The sequence below is a fragment of the Cyrtonyx montezumae genome, unplaced genomic scaffold (genome assembly GCF_038088225.1).
Source record: "Cyrtonyx montezumae isolate F1298 unplaced genomic scaffold, pur_monq_1.0 scaffold_8, whole genome shotgun sequence".
Lineage (NCBI taxonomy): Eukaryota > Metazoa > Chordata > Aves > Galliformes > Odontophoridae > Cyrtonyx > Cyrtonyx montezumae.
In genome coordinates this window covers 39,235,921-39,257,786 of record NW_027072089.1, presented here as the reverse complement: position 1 = coordinate 39,257,786, position 21,866 = coordinate 39,235,921, and the positions used below count along the sequence as shown (strand labels likewise).

At 39.5% G+C, this 21,866-nt stretch overlaps 1 protein-coding gene across 2 annotated transcripts in view; it reads left to right on the top strand.

The window, feature by feature from the left end:
• Positions 1 to 21,866, top strand: part of SPIDR (scaffold protein involved in DNA repair) — a 193,030-nt gene that overhangs the window by 107,932 nt on the left and 63,232 nt on the right. For both annotated transcript variants that reach the window (XM_065751936.1, XM_065751938.1), the window contains exons 9-10: positions 18,512 to 18,719; positions 20,489 to 20,739. In XM_065751936.1, coding sequence (XP_065608008.1) covers positions 18,512 to 18,719; positions 20,489 to 20,739 — 459 coding nt within the window. The remainder of the gene's footprint in view (positions 1 to 18,511; positions 18,720 to 20,488; positions 20,740 to 21,866) is intronic.

The window sequence follows — 21,866 nt, the reverse complement described above, 5'->3', positions numbered from 1 at the left end:
AGATGACAGTGTCCGGGCAGTTAAGTCTTCTGCTACGTGGATAATACAAAACAGAGGTAATGATTTGATAAAAGTGTAATGCTCTTTAAGCTCTACACTGAACCCTTAATTACTAGAATATGACTTACGCTGTATTCATGGTAATTTTCCCTTTGATAGGTCTAGCTTAAGACATGAAGCTATCTTTGTGACTTATCTCTGAACTGAAAGGGTTCAACACCAAATGCTTCTGAGACTACAAGTAGGCTACAGCAGAAGAACTGTGCTTCTCTTGGTGCGTCTGTATCTTTCTCTACATTAATTTCTATAAAAGGTGCAGATTTAAAAACAAAATTGAATTATCTGAACGATTATTTCCAGTTTATTTTCTACTGTTTTTATTGTAATGGTATGAGCATGAATGATTTCTCCTTTATTTCAAGAACCCTAAGCCCTCATGATGAATGTCAGTGAGAAGCTGGAGTCTTTACTGTAAACCCCTGTATGAAACCAGGGTTTTGTGGAAGGCTTGAAGTTCTGGTTATAGAAATATAGTGGGATCAGTAGTGAAGGGAAGTTGCAGAAACGGCCATAATGAAAATCCTAAGCTTCTAATTTCTGTCAAAAGGAAAAAATTAAGTAAGAAGTCTCCAATTAGTGGTGCGCAGTAGCATCCCTGAAGGCAGCCAACTAAAGACTGTATGTTAGGTGACTAAACGAGGGAAAAACATGAAACCAACAAACCCAAATACTCTTCTGTTTGTTCTTCAGCCAGTGCAGGGCTTATCTGTGTATGTGGCTTTCTTTTTTGCGTTGGAGCAGCTAAACTTTGATGCAGCCTTTCTGTTTGACTTCCCATGGTTTTAAAAAAAGGCAGAGGAGTGGTAGAACCTGGGACTAAAGTGAGGCAAAGCACCCTTGCTTATGTAAAGTGTAGCCTTACTAGTATAAAAATCCCTAGGGATAGTTGTACATGTACATGTAAGACTTCGATTTTTATGGTGTTAAATTCACTTTGTTATGTAAAGCTATAATTCCATGAACTTGCATTTTGTATATAAAGTACAAATAATTGTATTTTTTTTCCTTGGGTGACAAATAACTCAAATTTAAATTTTGACAGTGTAACTGATTAACCTTGTAATAGCATCTTTGAGATATTAATGTGCGCAGTACCTTATCTTGTGCTTTATCTGACCTTTATCTGTTGATTTTAATATCCTTTGTGGTTGCCAGTGACGTGTTTTTGTTGTGACAGTGAGAGATTTTGGCTCCTGTTTATTTCTTTGGTTTATCCCCATTCACTCTGTTCTGTACTCTCAAAGAAATAATTACATCAAGTGGAACAAAAGCGAGATGGTAAACCAGAGCAAGAAGCACGATAGGAGGTGGTGTCTGCCTAAAGGATTTGGAAAGCATTCTGCAAGTTGCATGTCTGGTGTTACTACTCTTGTGTGACTTGGTGGTGAAAAAAAGCTGATAAATGGATTGCTCATCCTGTATAAATTTTACCCCTTTGCTGCATAATTTTGGAGTAAATGACTTCATGTGAAGTACTGATTTAAAAATTGATAGTTTAGAGTAGGGCTTAGCCACTGCAAAAGCTTGCAGCATTGTATTGTAAGGCTTGGGTACTTTTCTGACCTACCAGGAAGGCGACCCATATCACCAAACTGGTAGAAAGCTTATCTGAGGGAGGGAGGAGAAAAGGGGTAGGGAGGAGGAAAGAATATGAGCTTGTTTTATTGCATTGGCTTGGCTCAATAGGATCAAGCATATCCAAGAGCAGCAGAGACATTAAGGGCAGGAAAGGAGAGAGACTGCAGCTACAGCAAGTCTTCATGCCTGAAGGAACATGGCTTGCTGCTGCCTGAGTTGTAGGTGGCAGGCACATCCCTGCTCTCCTGCTGGAAATAACTGCACCACATCAGCAGGTGCTGGTGGGTGTGTAACTGTGCAAAATCTGAGAGCTGAATGTCAACTAATGATCTGAGGCAGTTTTTGCTAACCTTAATGGCTTTGCACTGAGTGGATTATAAGGTTGTTTATAGAAAGTGATCTTCTGTCTGTAAGAGCAGTGAACTGTTGATGTTTATGGTTGGAAAGCAAAAGAATGCAGAAATAGGAGTGGAGATGTCTGTTCTTAACTGATATCTTGAACAGCATGTGGATGGGAAGACCTTCTTCCCAGCATCAAGGGGACAGGTCTGTCTCATGGCTAGCAGGAACACAGGATTGCAGGAGGCAGGGAGAGTGGTCTATAGTATAGTTTCATTATGATTCTTCACAACCTTGCCAGGTGTCACATGATGAGGTGACGGAGTGTACATGCTGAGAGCAGCTGATGCTGTGGGAAACTGCAGAAGACGTATTTCCTGCATTAGCAGAGGCATTGCTGGTTTACAGATTGCCTCTATCCTGTGCAGAGCCTGCCTGACCACCCTGGCAATAGGTGCATAGCTCAAGGCTTCTGCAGCAGAACTGTGCAGTCACGGGCCATGAATCCTCCTGGAGGAAACAGAGAGAAAGAAAAGGGCATTTCTGGAATGCAACTCATCTCTTCTTAAGGATGTCAGTTGAAACTTACTTTGAAGTTGTTTGTTTCTGCTCTTTAACTGAAGAGTCTAGGTGACCAGTTCATAAAGCTGACTACGTAAATCCCAGTCCTAAGAATCTGATAAACGATTTAGGTTTGGATTGCCTATTTGACTGTGCCACTCAGTAAGTAATGTAGTCTCTGTCATGCAGTATATTTAAAATGTGTGTATACTGTGGCTTAAGTGAAAAGCAAAACATTCTTACAATATACCTAATACACATGCTGTGTTGTATCATAGATACACAGTGAAATTACTATTTTTAAGCAGCTGTTTTCTTTCTCGGCTCAAATTACTTGGGCGTTGGGAAAGGCTATTGGTTTGTTTCTATGATCTATTTCTGTTTTCAAATGTGCCCAGATTTAAGGTGGTGTAGCTGTAAGCAGAGAAAGGGGTCATTGCTGTTCAAAAATAACAATAGGTCCTGTCTTCTTATGCTGCAGATCACTTCAGATCATCAGTCTGAAGGTGAGGCTTGGGATTCCCATTAGCACCCAGCCTGAAGAGTTGGCTGAACTATGAAATAAACCTGTAACAGAAGCTTTTGTTTTGTTTTGTTTTATTTGGATGCAATTATTACAATTTGTTCTCTTGGAGAATTACATTCGTGTTTCATCCTGCTCTTAGCAGAGCTCATAGCAGTTGCAATTTGTCAAAATTTGCCTTCTTTCTGAAGTTCGGTTTTGCTGCAAATTAAATTCAAAATCAAAACAAGAAATGGAGCCTGCACTCGTTTGCTGCCAGGATCCTTCTTCAAAGATGCTGAGCCTAGACATGAAGCTCTCAGGAGAGGCTCATATCCTCCTCTTTTGTAGGAGGTGTTCTAATTAGCCACCTGAAGGCAGAGAGTAAGCAAAATTACTTCCTTTTTTTTTTTTTCTGTCAGGTTTATCACTTCGGGCAAGTGCTTTCAGACAAACATTAGCAGTCTCCTGCTTTGTTTACAGTTTGGGAGGAGGGCATCTGCAGGTATTGTTTTTTCCACGTGCAATTTCTGCCTTCAGTTTCTCTGAAAAGAATAGAAACTTTTTCATGGCACAGAACAAATCCAGTCCCAAAAGTAAAATTGACTGGATCGATTTCCAAAATGAATAGGTGATGTTAAGCAGCAGAGCAAGGAAATGCGTTTATTGTTGATTTTACTGATCTAAAAGGTAATTATTATTTCCAAACTTGTTTGAAGAATTCACTGGCCTCTGGGATGCTTTTGTATTGAGCGTGAGGAGATGTGGCTGAGCATCTCTGTAGCCCTTGTCCTGCAGACTTGTCCAACCTGCATTCCTCTTGCACAGGTTTCCTTTGTAGTGCTTCAGGATAGAGCTGGATGACATCATTTGGTGAGGGGGCTCAGTGCAGAATGCCTTTGTGTCACCCTAGGACCACTATGTGCTCTCTTCTTGCTGGAAGTGCTGTTTTTCCCTCCCTGTCTCAGAAAGGGACATGTTTGAAGACTGCGGTGCTGGGTGGGATGTTGGGTGGCACTGAGTTCCCAGCCACTGACTCTGGTTTTGTGGCTGTGCCTGATCAGCTGACTCTTATTCATAGTCTGCCTTTGAGATCCAGCACCATGGGATGAGGTTTGCACATAGCTGGAATACTGAGACACAGCAAAGCAGCTGACAAGTATCTTTCAGGGATGGGGAGGGGGAAGGAACAAGGCAAAAAAAGAAGGTAGCATTCCGTGAGAGTTTGTGTTCACATTGATTTATTTTCTTCTTTTCTTGAACCTTTTCACCTTCAGCGTTCTCCTCATGTCTGACTCTACACCACTGCCTCTTACAGAAGTGAGAGATATAATTACCCTTTTGAGAGGGGAATCATGCTTGTTTTTTATTTCGAGGGGCTAAGTTTTTGTTTAAATTTTACCAGCTATCAATTGCTACTTTTTGATAATTGATGTGTAATTTTATCACTCTTTAAAATAAGTTTCTTGGTTGCTAGGCCTCTCTTCAATAATTTGAAAAATGCGGAATAGAAATACTCGTGCAAAGTACTGCTGAGCTGCCACACTTTTGTTCAGTGTGTGACAGTGAGCAGAGCTCTCTCTCTGACAGCAGGGATGAGAAACTGTCTGGATGACTTGAAGAGGCTTCCTGACCTCCTGTGTACTCCGGAGAGAGATGAATCATAGGATCATTAAGCCTGGAGAAGACTTCTAAGATCACCATATCTAACCATCAGCCCATTGCCACCATGCTCACTAACCTTGTCTTTCAGAGGCATACCCACACGGTGCTTCAACACCTCCAGTGACTCCAGTGGCTCCCTGGGCAGCCTGAGCCACTGCCTCACCACTCAGTCTCTGTGAAGAGAGGCGGGACACTGTGAAGGCCAGTTGTGTTCTGTACAGAAAGGAGCCAGGAGGCTTTGGGTTGGGAGGATTTACATTTACAGAGAGCTGTTGTGGGTGTACATATTTTGGTATGTGTTCCCTACTGGGCAGAGGTTCTTGTTTTTATTAGGCTCTTGAATTTTTTCAAAACTCTTCTTTTTCAACCTAAACAAAAGTTGTTCCAGATCAACTTAATTCTAAAGTGAAGCCTGCTTGCATCTCAAGCCTTTCATTTGCTCAGTGACAAACTTATAAAATGATGGATTCATACTCTATTACACACAGCTTGTGGCAGCACTGGGTACTGCTCTGAACGCTGTCGTGACAGGATGAACTTGAGACATATTTAAAACATGTACATAATGCTAAACTGCTTGTCATGACTGACTTTTCTGTTAGGCTATGCCTTTATTGGCATGGAGACACGTGTGCTGGGTCTGCTGAACAGAGCAGCCCTATCAGATCAGCTAGTAGCTCTGCCTATCTTGGTGTCCTATCTCCAGGAGTGCATGTCGAAGAGAGAATAAAAGAACTGGGCAAACGCAGGCTGATTCTTCCCGGATTAACCTGCCAGCCTTCAGCAAACTTTAGTTCAAGGACTTCCAAGGCCAGAGGTTGTATTTCTGCACTTGGCAAAATGTGTGGGTTGCTTTTTTTTTTTTTAAAGGTACTTAGGCAAGATTTTATGGGAAGAACCCCAGGGTAGATTCACTTTAAAATGACTGTGACCATAGTCAGATCAAGCTTTTAAAGGGTATTCTCTAGCCCTGTAGGCCTTGGTGCCTAAGTAATATCATAATGGTAAAGCTGTGTTTTAATAAGACTCCTTAAATGGTTTTCAGCCCACGTGTACATGCAACCACAGTGTCAATAACAGATACAAATATTTTGGCAGATACTTGAAAAGGGGTAGTGGTGTACGAGTTTACAGGGCAACACTGAGAAAGAAATGACAGGATAAATGATCAGGAGGTACAGTTCTTTTTTATAGAAGAGAATAATTTCGTGCTGTCTCCCAGCATTTAGGACGTGGTATTACTGCTGTGCACTCAGCACCCAGATGCTAGGCTGTGGAAGCCAGGCCTTCCCTCTGTGTCCGTGCCTCCCCAGCAGCGAGGCAAGGCGCTGCTAGCAGTGCTGCTCTGCAGTGGGGGCTCTGGCCTCCCATCCTGGCTTGCACATCTGTACTCTGGCGGGTGTCCCAGGGGTGCTGGAAAGCAATGTGGTCTGCACAATCTCTGCCTCTTGACCAGAGACAGTCAGGGTCACAGACGTATTATCTTTGTGACGCTTCAAGCAAGCAAACAGATAGTATTTTTTTTTTTAAAGAATGTTGCACACAGTCTGTTGGATCAGATCTTTCCATAGCTGTTCCCTGGAGGGGGTTGCAGCAATTGCTCACCCACCCCAGTCATGCAGGGGAAGAGAAGAGCATAGAGGAGAATGCACACAGGTGCACTTCTGCAGGCATGTATGCACACATGCGATGGGCATAGAGTGGCCTCTTTCCCCTTGCTGGGGCAGCCCACTAGGGAATACTTTTTGCTGCTCCTTAACCCAGGAATCATGCACTGTATATTTTTTTCAGCTGTATGCATTTACATACAACACTAAAACATCTCTTCAAACAGTATTGGGTAATTACACACTGATTTCAGGTATTCATTTCCCTTTTTGTATTATTTTTTTTAATAACTGCTGAATAGGAAAGTACAGAATACAGGTAGCCCAGCTTAGAATGAAAGAATCCTTAGAGTTGGAAGGGACCTTTAAAGGCCATCTGGTCCAACTCCCCTGCAATGAACAGGGACGTCCATGCTACATCAGGCTGCTCAGAGCACCATCCAGCCTGACCTTGAAGGTCTCTGGGAATGGGGTTTCACCACCTGTCAGGCCAACCTGTGCCAGTGCCTCACCACCTTCATTGCAAAGGGCTTCTTCCTTATACCCAATCTAAATCGCCTCTCTTTTAGTTTGAAAACCATTTCCCCTTGTCTTTTCACCACAGACCCTGCCAAAGAGTCTATCCCCTTCCTTCTTATAGCCCCCCTTTAGATACTGAAAGGCCACTCACAGATTACCTCAAAGCCTTCTTTTCTGCAGACTGAACAGCCCCAGCTCCCTCAGCCTGTCCTTGTAGGGAGGTGTTCCATCCTTTTCATCATTTTTGTGGCCTTTCTCTGGACGTGCTCCAATACATGTCTATTAGCACTCCTATGCTAAAAACTCTACATTTGGATGCAGTACTCCTGGTGGGGTCTCACCAGCACAGAGAAGAGGGGTAGGATCACCTTCCTTGCCCTGCTGGCCACGCTTCTTTTGACTCAGCCTAGGATACAATTGGCTTTCTGTGCTGTGAGGACATATTACTGGCTCATGTCCAGCTTGTCATCTGCCATTACTCCCAGGTTGTTTTTGGCAGGGCTGTGCTCCATCTTTTAATCCCCCAAATTGCATTGGTAGTGGGAGTCTCAAAACAAGTGTGTAGATGTGCTTAAAATGTGATATCATAAATGTATTTATGTACAACTTGAATCAAGAATATGCTGCTGTGTTTATATTTACATACATGCTTTTTTTCCAGGACTGATATAGTGATGTAACTGAGCAAGGGACTCATTTTTCTTTGGCTCTAGCATTAATTGCTGTGGATGTGAATCTCTCTTCTCCCCTTGCCCACTGCCAACAGCTGAGATATGAGGACAGGAGGGGCAAGCAAAGTGGTAGGAGAGCAGGATGCTCCTTGGGAAGGGTTTCAAGAGAGACTGTTCTTGACTTAGCTCAGCAAGAAGGGGGCACTTCAAAAGTATTTTTGCTTCATCTCAACTGGCACAAGCATATTTCCATTGGAATTAGGAGGTGGTTTCTTAATGTTAGCACTTCAGTTCTGGTAGAATAGTAAGGGGGAAACACAACTTTGTTGGAGCCTGGATCACTTATTAAATAATAATTTTTTTTTTCTGATTATTCAAATATTTTTTTTTTTCTGATTATTCTGGTGGCAGCATGAGACTCAACAATCAAACCGACTTCTGTTTTGATCCTGTGTTACATAACATGAAGCCTGGCACATTCTATGGTTGTATTGTGTTTGCTGTTATCTCAGTGAAGATAAAATTTTAGAGAGGAGTATAGAAAAGAATCAAAAAGCATGATGATCCATTTAAAATAAGTCAATCAGCAATCCTTCTTTATTTGTCAGGTTTTGAAACCTAGCCACAAAATCCCTGCTTGTAAAACTTCATCTTCGGACTCCAGGCCTGAGAAAATAGGGTTGCCATTACGTGTTACATAATAAAGGTATATTTAAGCCCTGGATTAGTTTACAGTTGTTTGCTTGGGAAATATGTGTATAGGGGTGAAGTTGTTTCTAGCTGTATTGTATAAACATTTCTCTGTACAGGCCAATTTCACTATTGCGCTTGGAATTTTATCTTAGCTTTAAACTTCTGCTTTTTTGTTGTTTTTTTTCTTCTTTATTTCTTCTTCTTTGTCAGGACTAATAACTTTCATGACAGTGTATCAGCTCATCTGCCTGTTCCACTGGTTTGCTCTAAAATGTGTGTGCTTTTGTGGTTGTTTTTCCTCACCTTCAATGGCTTTGCTTCTGTTCTTTTTATGAGAGGAGGGCTTGGGGCCACAGTAAGAGATATCTGGACTCCATAGCACCCTTAAGGAGCACATTGCTTCTGCAGAGCCCTTCAGCTACAGCAGGTTATCTGACACACAGAAACTACCTAATTGCTGGCAAAACATTGCCCAGTTTTAAAGTTGCTGTGCTAATGGCTTGCAGTTTTGGTGGGTGGATTTGTATTGGGTTTGTAGACTTCATATTATGTTTATGGTAACTCTTCAGTAAATGAATTGGGTTACCATTCTGTGTTGTTGTGCTCTGTAGAAAAATACAGACCTCATTCTTTTTTTTGAAAAAGTTATTCTTTGTTTTTTTGTTTCAGAAATTATTTATCTGGTATTTTCTCCCCCCTTTCAACTTGGCTTAGAATTAGTTTCAGGTTGATGAGTTCATATGGCTGAGCAGCACGGATAATTGCGGTAGGTAAGCTTGGCTGATGTGGTTAGTAGATGTTGATGGATGTTGAAGTCTTGCAAAGAAACAGAGAAGCATAGTTGTGTATGTTTTTTGTTTTAAATACTAAGGGCTTTTATCTTTCCATTATACCTCTGTAATTTTTCTTCTTCTATCTGAAGTAAGAAGAGACTGTTTCCTTGTAGATGTAAACATTCTTTGAAACAAGAAAATAAACTTAGAACATGCTGAAGCTGTTTAGCCTCTGAAGTCTAATGCAATCACAAAAGAAGCAATCCAGGTTTTCAAGCATGTTTTTTCATTGGTGAGTCTGCTCTGCTGGATCATCAGCCCTCTTATATGAATGCAAAAAAGACCTTCTGTCATGTGAAAATACTGTGATACAGTATGAAATTTCTTCTGGCCGTGTTGTGGTGGCTAATTGACATTTTGTCATTACAAGTATTTGGGGAAATGAAACAAAAAATTAAGCAATGGCCTGGAGACCACCAGTGTAAGATTTCAATATTAGAATTAAGTGTTGTTGCTTGTTTTGTACAGTTGTCTTTAAAGTAGTGCACTGGTCTTGCAAAATAAATAAATAAAAGGAAGTGGGAAATAAAGGCAAGGATAATGAGAATATTGAAATTTAAATGCTATTTCTTAGAGGGTTTTTCCTAGTTTCAGCTGTGGGAGAGCAATGCAGTACATTCCATCTATTGTGCTTTCAATGGAGAAGATATACTATTGCATAGAAGCAAAATGAAGCTATGAAGCTCTTGAAAGTGATTCATGAGCAAGATCATTAAAGAACGTAGACTTCTGAGGGCTGTTTTCCACCCTGAAAAGTTTTTGTTTATAGAATACACAACAGCAATGTTGCTGCGGCCAACTGATGCTTCCCTTGCCTTGTTATACTCAGGGTGTCTGCACAGGGATAGTTCCTGCTTTGGCCACCAGTGTTGCAGTGTTTTCACCTGTGGTTGTGTGGGGTGGATTACTGTAGACAGGATTCCAGCTCCAGAATCATTATCCTAACTTCACCTGCAGCAGTTTATGTGGTACAGGGCTTATCCAGGCTGTCTTTGCCTTTTTTACACATTCATCAACATCACCAGTGAACACGATGGAAAAAAATGGTTCTTCTACCTAGGAACAGCTCAGTGAAGCTGAAGCGCATCATCATGAAGGTAAATTTGGTCTAAGACTTTCTCAAGGACCCCCTCGAGTACTAGGTGACAGGTTTCTGTGCTAGGAGTTTGTCTACCTCCATTTGCCTGGAAGGGTCGGTTAACACCTTCAGGCTGCTGCCCAATTGTACTCTATCTAAGCAGAGTTTGACTAGCTCAGGGGGATTATTTTGCTTTGCTGTTGTGTCCTGCAGCATCGAACAAGTTCTTGCTACCCTTTGTTCCTATTCATGTTACAAAACAGTCCATAATCTTGCTTTCATCTACTCTTTGTACTGATGTACTCACAGCACTGGTTTTATCCATCTAAGAAATGATCTGTAGGTCAGAATGCAGTGTGGTTTTGCTGTGTGGCCTCACCAAGAAACAATAGAAGTGCCCAAAGAGTAACAGGCGATTGAGGAATGTACAAGAACAAATCTAATGTGTTTTGCTTTGTTGTGTTTTGTTTTAATGTTAGGTTTAATAATTAAACACAAAGGAAATCAAGTGTATGCATCTATCGAGCTGTCTTCTGAATGCTAGAGTGGGTGGATCTCACAAATCTCTTCTGGACTGAGAAACAGCTCCTGGCACCTCAGGAGATGATGCTGTGTAGTGGCAGCAGAGTTGTTGCCTCAGGTCTCCATAATGTTGTGGTGTCTAGGAGAAAAATAAAGAGCTGGATGATTTCTCTGCAACAGAATGCAGATTTCCTTCCTCTTCATTTGCAAGCCGTGGTCCTTGGAATACTCTAGACAATGGGGAGCATGTTAATTCTTCTGTAGGGTGCTCTAGAGGCGGGGCTGGATGAAGGATTTGACATCTTATGAGGAAATTGTAAGTATATACAAATTGCACATGAAATGATGGACTCTGGATTGTTAACTATGCAGGATTGAGTTTTTAGGGTTCTAATAGAATCCTACTGTGGCTTGTGTTGGAAGGGACCTCAGAGATCATCTAGTTTCAACCCTTCCTGCCACAGGTAGGGTTGCCATCTGCTAAATCAGACGCTAGATCAGGTTGCCTAGGGAGACAGTGGAGAATGTGGGTATTGATCCCACTACCTTTCTCATGTTAAGTGAGCACTCTACCACTTGAACTCATTTCCCTTAATACTTCCATTAATCTGCCAGCTTAGTTTTCATCTAGTGATCAGAAGGAAATGTATAGAACTGTAAAACTTAGAAACAAAGCCAGAGAGATCGTTATTTATATCACTAGGAATTCATGGTGCATCTTTAGGTTGCAATGTCAGTTCCTCAACGCAAAGAGGTGGAAGTATATCAGAGAAGATGGACAAGCAGAGGTATGGAATAGCTTCCCTATGATAAGTGAGTAAAACAGCTATGAATCTTCACATTGATAAAGCAGGGGCTGGGAGAGATGCGATGAGGGTGCCTGTTAGGAAGCGTATCAAGAAGGGCAGTTGCCTCTATGGAACAAGAAGTAGGGAAGTAGCAGTGTAACCACTTGGTGACAGATTCAAAACAACTAAAAGGAAGTGGTTCCTCACACGCATATACAGACACTGTTGAGCTCTGTGGATGCAGCAGGCTGATGTGGATGCTGGAAATGTACATGTGGTCAAAAGGCAGACACGGAATTTCATGGAAGAAAAATGTACTGAGAATTGTTTAAATCCGTAAGCTGAAAGTTTTTAGAATTCTTTAGAATGCAAAAGAACATTCTAGAGAACTTTCACTACTGGCTTACTTTTAATTTTGTAGTCTTTCTCAAATATCTGCAGTTTGCTGTTGAAAATGAGATTGAGGTAGATGGGTCTCTGATCTGATGCTAATATGGCCTTTTTTGCAATCTTTAACATTCACCATAAATTTTAATATGACATTACGTAGCAGTTTGCTTGCTTCAGTTGTTCTTTATTGTTTGGTTGGGTGGTACTTTTTTTTTTTTTTTTTTTGCATTCAGAATCCCTACAACATATCCCTGAACTTTCTGGTGACTTCAGCTTTTATCCTCATTTGCCTCAAACCCTACGTGCAGTTTAGCACTGGGAACAGATAGAAGAAATCTTCTGAGTAATGAGCTCATGGCTAGTCAGATGCAAGCTGATATATGGGGCAAACACACAGGCTAGAGTTCTTTCATAACATCTTGATTATGAAAAGATAACCATGATATTTGTATCTCCTTAGTTACATGTAACACCCTCCATGTGCGTGGGAGTGTTTGGGGTTTTTTTGTTTGTTTTATATCAGCTTTCAAGTTTAATGCTTTATTGCACACAGCTTCATTTTGTTTTGTGTTTTACCCAGTAGAACTTCAAATTGCTGAAACATAGTTTTCTGATTGACTTATGCACAATTTAAGTAAAGTTTTTAGCTAATTCTTTCAAAAGTAGTATCCCCTGGAGCTCAGGATATTGTTTTTGTGCACCCCACAAATGGAATTTTGTTACGTTTATAGGTTTCAAAAGTTTTGTTTCATTGTCTAGAATTCTAGAAAGTTCAGGTGCTTTCCCCATAGCTAAAGAAGCTGGAGAGCTTTAAGCATCCCTATTTTCCAGCCTTGCTGAAGTCTGGTGTTGTGGCGATATCCTAGAGCTGGATGGGATTTGCTTTGCTCTTCATCTGTGCTTTCCTGCACCAGAAGACCTGCACGTCCTCCTCAGGAGGCACTCACTCACATCCCTGCAGAGGTGAGAGCACTGACTGAGGGAGGAGCGTAATGCGAACCACAAGCTCTCTTAAATGCAAAAATTTCCATCCAACTTTTTCACATTGCAGGGTGTCACATTTCAAAAGGAAGTACTATGGCGAGCCAGTGGTTAGTTTATATATAATTAATTAAAAAATTAGTGAAATGATATACTGATAAAAATGTTGGCTTTGTGTACTGTAATTTCTTAACAGAGTGATTTCTGAGGTTTACAAATAATTTTACTGGAAAATACAGCGTTCTTTTGAAGAAGGAACATACAGTGCAGTGGATTTTCTTTTTCCTCACTGCTTGTATTTCACTTTGAGTGACAAATGATAGCAAATTGGGATGTAATTAAATATATACATTGATTTGCTATGTAATCTTGGTGTTGTACTGATGGAATGAAGCCTCTAATAATATACATTCCCAATAAGGAAATGGAACAGATGTCCTAGCTACTAACAAATGCATCATTTTCTAAAAGTAGGCAGTTTAGGGACAGGTTGATTAGCTTCTCCTTCATATCTGCTCTTCTGAGGTGCTGAAGCTGCATTTCCTTGAACACCTGACAAGGCTGAGAATTGTGTATTTGGGATATGCGACTCTGGCTGTAGATGGTTAACACTCTTTCCTCATGGAAAAAAAGCATGTAGTCAGTCTTAAGAACTGTGTCCCGCAATAACTTGCTTTGAATAAGGTAATTTCAAAGAAGATTGTTTCTGTTCTCCCGCCTTTGAGATTGGGGGAGGGAAAGAAAGTTTGCTTATGGAAGCGTGAACTTGCAAACAGTTTTTGTACAGATTGTTCAACTGATGGTAAATGAGGCTGATGGAGACTCACATGTGAGTGGTGGTATTACTCAGTGCTGGGTGAACAGATGTCTGTGGATGTTGGTCATGTTGAGGTTTTTACTAAGCAACTTCTTCTGTATTTCGGAGATCTCTAGGCCTGGCATGAGGTTCATCTGTTCCAAATGGCGTTTTGATTTGAACTGAGCATTGGGAAGATAGTTATTGTGGTAGCTGGACAGAGATTAGTTTGGACTTGGGACTTTTAAAAAAATAATTGTTAATTATTTCATAGAATCACACTTCTTGGACATGTTACAATATCTCACAGATTAAACATTGCATATGGCACTCAACTCTTGATGAGAGGCAACACGAGCAGCTTCTTATATAGCATACTGGACAAAGTAAATGATTTCTAGGAAATTGGGGATGGACTTTGAATGGTACACATATAGGGAAAGGCCCTTCATGCTTCTGGATACCATCGTGAGTTCTGACATGCTTTTAGCCTGCTCATGTGACTACTGTTCTTCTTGATTGAGGTTAAATCTTTTTTACTCACTAAACCATTGTCCCGAGTCTAGAAATTAGTCTGCTTTATAATTACAGTGCACGTTGTAGGTCACTTAAATGTGAAGAGTATTTAGCGCATACAGTACTCTTCAAAAAAAAAAAAATGCTTCAGGCATTTTGGGCTTTGTAAAAGAAAAGGAGGGGGGGGAAGCCCAATAAAATACCCAGAAGGAGCAAAGAAGAAATTCTCTTAATTTAAAGTGATCCAAAGTCATCTGAAGTTCATGAACCATCATCGTTGTTTGATGTCAGCACAACTGAGCGGAAGTTTGTGGTTTGTTAGTTAACTGCTGCCATAGATTCAGAACTTCTTGCCTGCCTGAGAGCGTGGATGGAAAGCAAGCACAGTGGGCTGCGCACGGCAAACCACACTGCAAGCCTTCTGACCGCTTGATGGCGGGATCAGGGCCCTGCCTCACGATGAGGCTTTATGCTGTTCCTTGCATAAGCTGCTGCAGTCTTTCGTATCTGAAATCATGATCGACCATGGTTAGCAGAGCAGTAGGCAAGCGTATCTGCTCCTGTGTTTCATCACTGGAGGGGGGAAGAGAAAAAACAAGCTCCATCCTTAGAGAGAGAAGCTGCAGCGAGAGGGAGAAAAAAAAAAAACACATCATTGCCTCATGTTGTTTTAGCATGTGACTAGTTACAGCAATTGTTGATTGTCTGCATACCGGGAAAAAAATGTCCTCTAGCATAAAAAGTTCACAGTCTCTACTTCAGGTCATTACAAATAACCTTTCCTCTAAAGGCAGTTATTAAGGAAGTGGACAACTAATCCAACCCTCAAATACACATTGCTGAGCCAGAAGAAAAGCAGGGAGTGCAGGAAAAGGTTTTTTAAGCATGTAGTGAAGTTCATTTTCTTTCCATTGTTTCTGTTTAATTTGAGTAATGAGATGTGTCTTTTACGTTCTTTGAAAATAAACTTCTACAGGGAAGCAGATAGAAGAAAGCTGAGATTACAGAAGGCTTTAAATGCTCGTTTAACACTTTATCTGTGAGGAGCGTTCTACAGAGTGAACTAGGAAACTCTTAAAGTCATCCTCAAATCTCTGTATGTTTGTGTTCTTTTTCCTCCTTTAAATACAACAGGTAACCAAGATGATTTTCTCAGCACATGCCTGAGTCCCCCAGAGTGGAAGCTGAACTCTCTGGCTGCACAGAATCTTCAGATGGGACTGATACAGAAGGTTGGGGAGATCAGTCATGGGGTTGCAGGCACAGGGGCAACACGTGAAGCTCAGGACCACAGTTACAGTTTGTGGAAGTGATTTTTTTCTAACATCCAGGGGCTGAAGGTGGCAGTACCTGTCTCAGGGGCTAGGGACTCAGCCATTTCATGGTCAGGAAAATCTCGAGATCAGTATCTCTGATACCAAGCTGCCTTATTTAGTGGAGGGATATTCCATTAAGCATTCCACACAACCTTCAGCATTCCTTCATGTTTACCGTGGGATGCTTGTCTCGTTTATTTTCTCTCTTATAATATTTCTTATAAAATTTATTTCCACAGTGAAAAACATAAAGGAGAGAAACTTCTGTTCATTTCACAATATTTAAATTGATGTATATTGTAATGATTTTTTAAAGCATCTTTGCTTTATTCATGTGTTCATGGTTTCTTGCATCTTATCACAGTTTCTATAAAGCAGGTTATCTTAGAAGTATTTTACTGGTTTGTTTCCAGAACTTGAAATGTGTTCATTTGGCTTAGGCACATTAAAAATGATGCACCTGAGCTGCCATTCTTTGGGAAGGTTTTATATATATATATATATATACACACATAAAAAGCCATTCAATTTAACCATCCGCCTGCATACAGAATTGTGAGCTTAATACAAACTCCTTTCTTTAATTTCAGTTGATTATACTTTCTGTTTTATGCTGATTCTTCTCCTTTCCTCTTTGGAGAAATCTTCTCATTGAAAAATAGGAAAAAATAGGAAAAATAGTCTGTGATAGTTCTCCTGACCTAGCTAAGAATTAGGTAAGTCAGTGGATAAGTACCCAAGTTTAAAAGAATTGATCCATTAAAGGAGCCAGTTTTAGTGAACTAATATTTCATGAAGAGTATTACAAGAAAGAAATTGAGAGCCTTTGTAATTTTTTTTCTTTTTTTTTTCTTTTTTTTGTTGGAAATGCTCACTGGCCATTAGCTTTTGGTATTGTCCATGTGAAGATATGATGAAAGCGGAACACAGGAATATCTTAATAGTTGTAGAAGGAATAGCAGCATCAGATGCAAAGGCATAGTGAAACTGTGGTTACACGTAATTTGAGTACCAGTAAAAATGTACCTGCCTTTAAAAATATATGGATATATATATATAACCTCATCATGTGTCTGTAACTGGAAGATAAAAGTAACACCGTAAACCTCAGAGTTCCTATGAATGATTTGCTACTAACGTCAGTAACTTTTTTAGAGAGAATTTGATTATTTAGATCAAACAAACATTCTTTTGGCATTAGTGACGTAACAGACTCGTGTTCAGTGAGATTTCCTGTTTACTTTGGGTCTGAGTGCAGACATCTCAAGAAAGTGGGTGCTAAAACTTTCATTCCATATCTGCATGTAAAGGCAGCCAAAACTGATCAGAGTTCTGTAACAAATTTTATATCGGTTTTCGTTGTTCAGAAAGAAGGGAGTAATGTCAGCTGAGACACAGAAATATGGTAAGATTCAGAGATGTCTTGGTTTGCTGACTGAGCTAATTCCTCAGCTTTAATCTTGTAATTATCATCCAATATGAATTTGGCAGCTGTGTGAGATACTGTCATACTTGTCTGAACTGAGACCCATGTTGATAAATTCACTTGGAGTCAAGGGACTGAATGGCCATTAAGGATGAACTAAGACCTACTTAGAAGTTCCCAAATGGTAGTAAGGCATTGCAGTGGGATCCAGTGCTCAATTTTATTCCATATCTTTTCATGAATTTTCTGTTTCAAATCATAACTTCTGTGACTGTTCATAAATAAAGGCAATACATGTTTTTTGTAATTTCTGTATATTATTTGTACTTAAGTTGCAAGCCTCTTTTAATATACTTTTTTTTTTAAAGATGAAAATTATCATCTTGTTTCATTTTTGTCCAAATTATAAATAAAACCGAGGATTATACTTAACAATCTACTGCTACTTTTCCTGTTCTGTTGACTTGATTTCCTTGTACCTATCTGCTCTGTGGAGGGCTGTGCTATAAAACAGACCACATTGCGATCAGAATTGAGTATTTTTTATGGCATCTTACTTTTTCTTAGCTTAGTTTGGTTGCATTTTGATAACTAATGTCATAGATGTTAGAGTTCACTTCACCTCCCTAATACAGGAGCCTAGAGACTGGAGTCCTGAGGTAACTTCTGAACTCAGGTCAGCAGGACTTTGCTGCCAAGGATGCCTTGCTTTACTCCCAAACAATACAAATCTAATAGAAAAACACAGCCTGCAATAAAATCACTAAATGAATTTTGTTTCTCTTTTGATGGTCTTTAGAAAATGAGATTACTGATGTTTTTTGTAAAGGTAACTTCAGTAGATTTGTAACCTGTGAGGAAAAAATGCGTATTTCAACATACATGATTCTGATACTAGCATGTGGACCAGCATCAACATTGAGACCTGCTTAGGCATTAAGTTACTGTTGTGTATAGAGATTCTGCAACCATTGCCTTAATTTGTGAGGCAAGAAATTGCTGCATGTGAAGCTATTTGGTAATTTAGATTGGCACTAGCAAAGAAAACTGTGCCTTGGAGAGCAAGTTAATGACATCAGCAGACATACAAGAAGTAAATAAAGAGGCAAAATCACATGCAGCCTATCTTAGGAAAAATGTAATATTTTCTTTGAGAAATAATGACTAGAATTGGGAACAGCTCTGCAGTGGCCATGGTGAGAATGGATTCATGGGAACTACTGAGCAGAGGGATGTCTTGCTGTGAAAGGCCAGACTGAGTTCAGCAAAACCAGCAGTCTGAATTCATACTGAACTGAATGAATTATCTTCCTCCTGAGCGTGTACCACAGAAGCTGTTTGGAGGGGTCCTTGGTACTCTTCTGCTATGACAGTTCTGAGGTACCAAGTAGTGTTTGAGTGAAGTCAGATGAGGTTCATGGGGCCTGTCAGCTCCCAACTGAACATTGTCTGTAGATACACATGGATGTACCTGAGTTCCTAGGGCTGATCAAGCTGGATGTATGTATGAGGTGACTTATTCGCACTGTTGGATAACATACCTCTGTGTTCTTCAGTGGTAACTTTAGAACAAAGTGGGGAGAAATAGACAACATAACTTAAAATAGTGTTTATCTGCAGTTCAACTTGTAATGGATTTGATGCCAATTATATTGTGGTTTTTTTTCCAGGCAAAAACTGCTTCTCAAGAATGCAGATATTCCTGTCATCATGAATACATATTTCAGTCAGAAAGCACCATTCAGTGAAGGCGTAGAAACAGGCAAGACACAGGGTCCTTCAAAGATGCTTATTAGAAAGAATATTATATCTTTGGCACAGACGTTCAAACTGGATGACCTTGACAATAAGCAACCCCAGGAATCTCCAGGTAATCAGGTAAGGCTCATTCATTTGGTTCTCACTTTAGCATTTTGTATGAAGTTGGTGAGCAGATGTTTGGAAATCGTAACAAAAACAAAAATTACCAACCTGTTCAGTTTCTACTTTCATTTAACTAAGGCTGAATAATATCTGATGGGTTTTTTTAATAATGTTTTCTTAGCAGAGGCTTCCGGCCCATCTAAAGGTTGGATGAGAGGTTATTTTGCTGAATCACAGAATCGAAGTCTCACTACTGTGCTGAATAGTAATTGTAGTTTGTTTTTTCATGGATTTTTCTTTCATTCTATACAGCTGAGAGCCAAACTTTATTGGAAGTAAAATCAGTTTCCTGGTAACTGCTAAGATAATATCAGCTAAGATGTTATTTTTAATAAATATTCCCTTTTCCATTCCTATTGAGCTCATTTTCTAGTCAGTCTTGTCCTATATTTAATTCAAAATTGGGAACACTAGCCTCCTTTCCAGCATGTTTACGATTTGTTTTCTTTCCTGTTGTAACTTTGTTTATATCAAAATAACTGCTGACTCTTCATATGCCTAGCTGTTGTACAAGCTGAGATATTTTAAGGAATTTGGCTTTCTGATAGTTTGTACCATCACTTTATCTTAAAGATTTGTTTAAAGTTTTTGTATTGTCCACCCACGAATCATTGTTAACATTTGAGAATTTTGGGCCCAAGAATCTAAAGAACAACACTGAGTGTCAATGTTTTGTATTTGCCTTACACGTATACATGTAATTCCATATATAGGCGTTAGAATGAAGCAGTTGCATGAATCAAATACTAATTTAATTTCTTGCTACAACTCTATCCTGTGGAGAGCTTCTACTGTGATATGTGAAAATCAGAACAATTTAATTCTTTCCCTGATACTTCCTAGCAAAACCATTTCACTTAAAACTCATTAGACATGATTCATTGCAACTACTTTCAGACAAGCATATCATCATGCCATCATTTCCTTATTATATTTCTGCTTCTTAACTGATAGATAATACTTATGTTAAGATTTATAAAACTTTAAAAACTTTACATTGCATCCAGCTTTAAAAGAAAAGTCACTTTGAAAAGGAGACTATACACAGAATTTTAGTTTATACTTGCAATCAATTTTTTACTAAAAGAGAAAGATTTATTTTAGAATGAAAGTTAATGCAACTACTCATTTAAACTGAGGTAAAATATAACATAATTTTGTTCATAATATGTATTTTGGAAGATTGGAGAACTGTATTTATAAAATACATCTAGTAAGTAGCTGAAGAGCAGACTAAGGTTTGTAATTTTAGGTTAAGTTTTTATTCTTCTCATCATCTAGTTTTTACACTGGAACATTTTACATTGAACTTTCTAGACACTTGTTCATTTTACAAAGTGTGAAAGTCTGTAGCATTCAAGATAGATGTTACCCCCTTTTTAGAAAAGGGAGAAACAGAACATTGGAAAAGTAAGAAAATGTTCAAGAGGAAGAATCATAAATAGTAGTATAAGTTCTCTTTTCGTCCCTAATTTCTCATGGATTGACGTAGTGCATTCCAGAGCAGCTATCAATACAGGAGAGTGCTATGTGCTTAACTCTCTTTAGCTGTTTATTAAAAATCCACAATAAACATGGGTCAATAGTATGTAAGTCAGTTTACATGCAGTAAATATTTTGAAGCTAATATTACTTCTTGCAGAGATTTTTCTTCTTGTGCTTTTCAGCACTCCATAGTTTCACCATCCCATTAAATGTTTCTATTAATGGATTTCCTTCTCCAGGTTGCTTGTGCACCACAAATCCATAACAACTGTGATCCTAAAAAGCATCCCTTAGCACTGAGTGCTGTTAATGATTCTCTGCTTGAAATGGTGGAAGGCCAAGGAGCAGTGGGATGGAGAGAAGTACAGGTACGAGTCGTTATCCAAAGGGTGTACTATTTGCCTGCAAGAGAAGGTTTCAGAAGCCACATTCAAGGAAACAAGCCTATCTGTGCAACACCCATCATAAATTCAGATCCACAAAATGTTAGGTAAGTTATGAGATGCATGGGTGTTATCCTAGCGTGCCTGTTATGTATGAGAAGCCAAAGAGATGCCAGTTTGGAATTGTTGTTCTTAGCCTTCAGGTTCCAGGAAATAAGTACGTTCAACACAGTGCAGGATTTTCAGTAGTCTTCTAATGAATATAGTGTGAAATAAAAGTAATGCAGCCCCTGCAAGAGAGGGATCTGTCCGTAGTTGCATCAGCGACTAACAAGAAGCTTGAAAATGTATTAAGGGGAACCATTGATAGTCATGGACATCCTATACTGTTTCTTGAGTTTCACAGAATAACTATTATATCAACCACTTCTTGTTTACCTCTTTCAGTCTCCAGTAAGCTCTACTGTAAATTGTGTTCATAGAGTGGTCTCTTCAAATAAAAGAGAAATATGGGGAGAAATGGAGAAGCAAGAGGCTTTTCTAAAATGGGTACTTTGGTCAGACGCTGCTAGAGAAAACACAGGTACACACATGCAAACTGCCATTTTGAAGCCACTGGAAAAAAACTGCTGACTTCTGGAAGTCTGGAGGTCATGACAGTTCATCTGCTCTGTAGTAAAAAGTGATCTGGTGTCAACATTAACAGCGATCAGAAATCTTATATGCAAAGCTGTAGAGTGTACAGCTTCAGAGTAGTGTTCTTAGCTTCTTCTGTTTTAATCTTTGCATCTCGACACTGCTCTGCTTTCAGTGTAGGGAATCAAGAATGGGACCTTGTCTTTGTCAGTAGAAAAGATAGATCAGACAGTTTTCCCTTTTGACCAGACAGATCTTCAGTTTAGAATCCTCAAGGTTTGAGACCAAAGACTGTTTTCCAAGTCTTCCTCAGCAACTCTGGATCTAAGATTGCTGAATCTATTATTGCATTTTGTTCCTCCAGAGTTTGTGCTAACTTTTGGTTCTTGATGGGTTAACATTTTATAAGCTTTATTTTAACTGGGAAACTTTATTAAAATAAGTTACAGTGGCAAAGCTTTTATTAAGCTTATAAGTACAGTCTTTCAGGGCATTAGGAGGTCTTTCTTACTGCAATTATTTTGAAATATCCCAATGAAAACTCACCAAATGCAGTTTGCAATAGGCTTTGAAGAAATTCTTCAAAGGTTGGAAGAAT